The sequence below is a fragment of the Oryzias melastigma genome, unplaced genomic scaffold, assembly GCF_002922805.2.
Source record: "Oryzias melastigma strain HK-1 unplaced genomic scaffold, ASM292280v2 sc00250, whole genome shotgun sequence".
In the NCBI taxonomy this organism is placed as follows: domain Eukaryota; kingdom Metazoa; phylum Chordata; class Actinopteri; order Beloniformes; family Adrianichthyidae; genus Oryzias; species Oryzias melastigma.
The window spans coordinates 50,900-57,064 of NW_023416890.1; the positions used below are offsets into that span (position 1 = coordinate 50,900).

General features: G+C 38.0%; 1 protein-coding gene across 3 annotated transcripts in view; it reads right to left on the bottom strand.

Moving 5' to 3' along the window:
* The window catches only part of mettl22 (methyltransferase like 22), a 45,333-nt gene that overhangs the window by 16,823 nt on the left and 22,345 nt on the right, over nucleotides 1-6,165 (bottom strand). For 2 of the 3 annotated variants that reach the window (XM_024261486.2, XM_024261487.2), the window contains exons 2-6: nucleotides 4,741-4,874; nucleotides 4,025-4,205; nucleotides 3,566-3,708; nucleotides 2,776-2,816; nucleotides 1,816-1,960 (exon numbers count right to left, since the gene is read on the bottom strand). In XM_024261486.2, the coding sequence (XP_024117254.1) occupies nucleotides 1,816-1,960; nucleotides 2,776-2,816; nucleotides 3,566-3,708; nucleotides 4,025-4,205; nucleotides 4,741-4,846 (616 nt within the window). In that variant the 5' untranslated portion in view covers nucleotides 4,847-4,874. The remainder of the gene's footprint in view (nucleotides 1-1,815; nucleotides 1,961-2,775; nucleotides 2,817-3,565; nucleotides 3,709-4,024; nucleotides 4,206-4,740; nucleotides 4,875-6,165) is intronic. The other variant, XM_024261488.2, reaches the window with a different exon arrangement.

Consider the following 6,165-nt stretch of genomic DNA (forward strand, 5'->3'; position numbering starts at 1 on the left):
CTCTTTCAGCCCGTTCCAGTGATATAAATATCAGAGCAATCTACCTAATTTGAACATTTTTTTCACCAAGATAGGCTAGTTGGGCGTCGTGTGCCGTCCACATAGGCAGGCGGGGGAGGGAGCACCATGCAAAACGATGCCAAAAAAAAAAATAAAACATTGCTCAAAGTCTAGAGCATTTAGCTTAACGTTATATAGGCCCTCTAAAAATTTGGACGATTTGGTTGATTTAGGAGCAGTTAACGTTTGCTCTGGTTACTGTTGTAATGTCCCTTCATCCGATATTTTAAAGTGAATTTTTAGATTAGTAATCTAGCGTTATTTGGTTACAGTGTCGGTTAATTTTGAATCGTAGTTTGTCTCCTTGAAGCTAGCAATCTGTGTTTTGTAAATATGGGCTATATGAAAAATTAATATGTACAAATGCAAAGACACATTATTTCATATTATTTTTTTTATTATTTTTACTAATGAATAATAATTAAAGGCAGATCATGAATCAGCACCATATATTGTAAGGTGTGTTGTGCTGTGCTTCAAAGTTTTGTTCCATGTGCCCTTTTTTCAACTTTGAGCACCTGCCCCTCCAAATGTCTCTGCACGGCCCTGCACTCAATACTGTGTATCACTGTGCATTGAGGTTTGTAACCGGCTGTAGTCGTCTCACCCATCAGTGTTAACTGTATGCCAGAGCAGAGTGGACCTCTGAGCATGCGAAGATATACGCATTGGGTGACCCTAGTCTATAAGGCGCTACTTGGTTTGGTCCCCACATATCTCAGTTCCCTTCTCCAAAAAATCACCAGTCGATATGCCTTACGCTCAAGCTAAGTTTTTCTCCTGCATGCTCCCCGTGTCCGAACTGAATTCGGGAAACATGCTTTCAGTTTTTCTTCTCCCTCTGCCTGGAACTCTATCCAAACTGAACTGAAAAAGTCTAATCTTGTTTTATTGGGTTTATTCAAATCCTTTTTGTGTAACAAAGAAAAAGAATCCCTGCAAAACTGCTCCTGTTTCAAACGTTCACTGTAAAAAAGATTTAGCCTTACTATCATTGTACTTCATAAATGTCCAGCTGTATATAATCTTTGCACTCTCCAAACTACTGTACTTTGTTATTTACTATGTTATCTAAAAAAAATAAAAAAAAATAAAAATAAAAATAAAAAAATCACTGTCACTCTATTGTACCTAAATTTTAAATTTTATATTGTAAATACCCTAAATTCATATCGTTGCTTATTTGTTATGAACTGTAACCATATTTATGAGACGTGTGCTGCCGACCTCTTGGCCAGGTCACCCTTGAAAAAGAGATCCTGATCTCAACGGGTTTTTATCTGGTTAAATAAAGGCTACTACTACAACTACTACTACATACGAATTCCAAAATTGAGTGCACTCGAAATTTCCCAAAAGTCTTTGCAAAAAACATCGATGCTCACTACATTAACAAATATAGACCACAATGCAATGCGGTTGAACAATTTCAAACAAAAAAACGTGTCTAAATGCAATATTTAAATAAACCATTCACTTTTTCACCATCAGAACACAGTGGAGTCGTAAATAAATGTAGTGAAATGTTCATATTTATTTGATTTTCACTTTGTGAAATTAGTGAAGTCATATCTGGTGTTTAGAAAAACAAAAAAAAAGTAATGAGTATCGTGTCCAAATTACCTTTAAAATTCAGGGCACTATACAGCCCCGCACTATATCATTTTTTAGTAATTAGGGGGGGAATTCGGACACAACCAAGGACTGTCCTGAAGATGGTCTAAACTTGAGTTAAGTCATCCTCTTGCATCCTACCTGTGCAGTAAACTGTTCTGGCAGTCGTTGCCATAACAATGCTGGTTAAGCCCGTCCCAGCTCCTAGGTCGAGGATTGTGGCCCCTCTGAACAAGTCCGGGTGGGACAGGATAAAATCACCCAAAAAGAGTGCTCCTCGCCACACCTCATGAAAACAAATACAGCAACCTTAAACAGGACTTGAACACTGCGCTTTGCTTATCCTCCTTCAAAGGAAATGAAGAAAATTAACTTTACTACATTTGCATTAAAATCCATGTTTGTTTACAAATCAAGTGCATTAGTATTAGTAAAAGGCCTATACCATGCAAAATTAACTGTTTTGAACATTAAAGTATAATACAATGTAAATTCCTTATAAAAATACCCCAAAACAGTATTTGGATTCATTCACACATCTCTGAGTATTCCTCTAAAAACCTGCTCTCTGAGCACCAGCCCCTCCCAAAGCACCCAAACACCCACTTCCTCCATGGAGCTAGCAGTGATCAACAAAACACTTTCATTTTAGATGTAGTCATTTGATTTATTTAACTGAACTCATTTAATATCTATCTTTGCAGAAGTTCAGCTGTTGTTTGTTTTGGTAGGTGACATGCTCCCGAGGCTGCTCTAGGATTACGCCCACATGGAGCTAAAAGACAGAGCCTCAGAGATTGAGTTGTCTCACTTCCTGGTAGAAAAAATGTTGACAAAACTAACTCATATACATAAATGACTCCTTCTTTAGTGTGCCAAAGGTAATATGTGATCATATACATAGATGTATCTGAAAGACTTTAGAATAGCACGGTATAGGCCCTTTAGAATGACACAACTTCAAAATTCCTCTTAGAACATTTTAAGTAACAATTGATTTTTTTACTGATGTATAGATTCATGCAAGAAATTTCCATTAAGACTTAATTATTTTCTGTTTGTCAATACACTATTCTTTATTCTTCATGTTGCTTAACTCACTTGTTTGCCAACCTCTTCTAAAGGTGTCGCCATGGTGTGCTCTGAAAACAGATGGTTTGAGGTATTAGACGCACAGGTTAACTCCTGTTGATCAAGCGTTTCCGATTTGTCTCTTCAGTGGGCTTCCTGTTGCCACACAAAGAGTGAGTGATGCAGCTCAGGCGGATCCACAGTCGTCACTTTGAAGAGACGTTTCATCCAGAGCTCGTTTGGTCTTAGCTAGTGAGTTCTGAGCCTCAGAGAATGCCACTCACAAGTTAAGAAGTTAGTTAAGCCTCCTACAGTGCAGGACATGAAAGTTATGGTTGATCAAAATCATTGTTTGTTAAAGTCCTGGTTAGCTCATTTCATTTCAATAGTGTTCAATATTGTCACTAGACTTCACTCCTTCCTTTTAAATGCTTCTAACAAATAAACTTCCTCTACCAACATTTCCACAAGTGTCATTTAGTAAAAGCTCAGAGCGATGTTTCAGAGAATCTCTAAACATATTAAGGTATTTTTAACAGAGCTGTAAAAAGTTTCAACGCTTGCACTTTCAGTGTAGAACCTGTTACATTTGGCAGTATTTGAATCTATTTATAAAACATTTGTTATCACATTCACAAAATCAAAAAAACCCTTCTTCTCATTTCAACCTCATTGGACCACATTGATTTTGTGTACATGATCAAGCATATTGAGCTGCTGCCTTTGGGTGGATGAACAAGTATTGCTGTCAACAGTCAATCTCCAGTGACTTAAATGAACACTTTAAGTCAAGAAAACATTCAAGAAGGGAGACTCTTACCGATCTTTAAGACATTTTTAAAAACACAACCTTCTTCTTCATCCAGGTTCTGTTGCTCCTGCTGAAGGTTAGGGATGGACTGTTTGAGAATGACAGGACAAACCAGGTCCCTCCCACAGTCTTCTTTAGGGTCTTTACAAGGACTGAGGAAGCCAGAGAATGCCAGTAACCAACATTGGACAGCAACATACTGATGGGGTAACAGAACAGCAGTTATTGTCTTGTTCTTTAGATATCTTGGTTCCAACACCAACTTTTTAGAGTTTGGAGTTTAGGTTAATGTATTTGCTCAGACTTTATGTCTGCTTTAAAAGCTAACACAAAAAAATTGGATCTGAAACACAGTAAACAGCATTGCTGATGGTTTAAGTAGTTGGCCTTCTAAACCAAACCTCATGTTTACCTTGATAACACTCCCTAAAACCGTTCAATAACTAAAGTCTTTTCCTGCTTTTTTACCGCTCAGTGAGGTCCAGGTCTCCATCCTCATCCAACTTTGGCTCCTTATCATTTTCCTTCTCATCGTGTCTGTTCGTGGGTTTAGAGTCTTTCTGTGGATGGTTTTCTTCTCCTTCTAATGTTTTCCTAGGATCATTGGTGTCGTGGTCTTCTAGCAGGATCTGGAATCTGGACATAAAGACTGACAAACCAACAGAAATATTGGCGAGGTGAAAGTTTTAGAATAAAATATTTCATTTCAGTGAAAAGTTTTTCTTCTCTCGACATCTGATATGAGTGATGATGAAAGGAAAGAGAAAAAAAGAGTTGTTAGCAATGAAGCAGCAGCTGTGTAAACATCGACGATCTCTTTTAGGATAATGACTGTCTTATCCCTATCTTGAAATCTAATTCTGAGACGTGTCTGCCTGTCAGTAGTGCTGCTTTTATTTGACAAATGATTTAAATGAGGGCACTACAAGTGAAGAGAGCGATGTGAGATTTAAATAAGGGTTTTTCAAAATCCAGCAGTCTATAGACAGAAAATTCTCTGTGACTGAAAGTCCACAGATTTGATCGCCACATATAGCAGGGAAAAGTGCAGCTTTAAAAAAAACTACAATGTACATATTTAAAATCACACGAAGAAAGCATAACGATGGATTCAAAAAACTTTTTCTGCCTCATTTTCTCCATCCATGTAAAGGAAAAAGGCTCAGAAACATAAGCAGACTCACCTGGCTGGCCGACAGTGTCCACCCTTGTCATGAGGCTCCCTGCATTGGGCAGGTGCATGTGAACGTCTGACAGAACCATGTCAAACTGAAAAGTGATCTGATCCATGAGGAGTCGTGGAGAGCGTCTCACAAGCCTGAGGGCAACAATCAAAGCAGTCACTCAAAGTAAGTCATTAGCTGCGTTTCTATTGCACATTTGCGCAAAACTTTATAGAAATTCTAGGAATTTCGAAAATACACAGTTTCGAAATGACACTGTTTCCAATAAATCAGCATTTTGCGATAAAGCCAAAACCAACTTAGGTGATAAATCATTAAAAACACTGCGATGAATGAGAACAAGCATTTTTTTCATTTGATTCACTAATTAAGGAGCATGGCGGTGACGTCACAGCTCTGACTGGGGGGGGGGGGTGCGTGCAACGCAGCTTGACTCAGATGCGTGAGAAGCCTGTTCAGCAGTTAAAAAAAAAAAGCATTTTAACAAATAAGCATCTGAAGCCTTTTTCTGTCTGAAAACAGAACAGATCCATTCAAGTTTCTTTCACGTCTCTCGCGCTCATCTCAATGAGACTTCAGGCTGCAAAAGTGCGGCTGCAGATGAAGCAATGAGGAAATCTTGGTGATTTTACGGAGGAGCTGCACAATTCCTTATGACACGCAATTTATAATGAGCTGTGAAGCTGTTGGATCTCTCCTGCTGCCCTCTGTGCAGCGCTCAGAACAGACTCTTCATACCGAGAAGCGCATTTATTTCGAAAAAAGTGTTTCCATTACAGTTTGGCAAAAAATTTCTATTTCGATACATCCCAAATACCACCTCCTCTAAGCGCAAAAACTTTTTTTTTCGAAAAATGCCAGTTTTCTTGAAATTGTGGTATTTCTATTAGAAGAATTTATTATCGAAATTCCAATTTGCAACATTTCAGAGCAAATGGAAACGCGACTCTTCTCACGTTAGGCAAGGCAAGGCAAGGCAAGGCAAGTTTATTTATATAGCACATTTCATGTACAGAGACAATTCAAAGTGCTTTACATAAAACATTAAAAGAAACAATCAAAAGAAATAGTAAAAATGTGATCATTAAAATTAAATTAAAATGAAGTAAAAAGATTTTAATTTAAAACAAGCATAGATAAAAAGTGCGGACGTAAACTTTTGAATATATATTAATCAAATGCAACTGAGAACAGGTGAGTCTTTAACCTGGATTTAAATACACTGAGTGTTTCAGCAGATCTAATGTTTTCTGGAAGTCTGTTCCAGATCTGTGGTGCATAGAAGCTGAATGCAGCTTCTGCATGTTTAGTTCGGACTCTAGGAACTGATAAAAGAGCGGATTCAGATGACCGGAGAGGTCTGGCTGGTACATACTGGGTCAGGAGGTCAGTCATGTATTTTGGTGCTAAACCATTCAAAGCTTT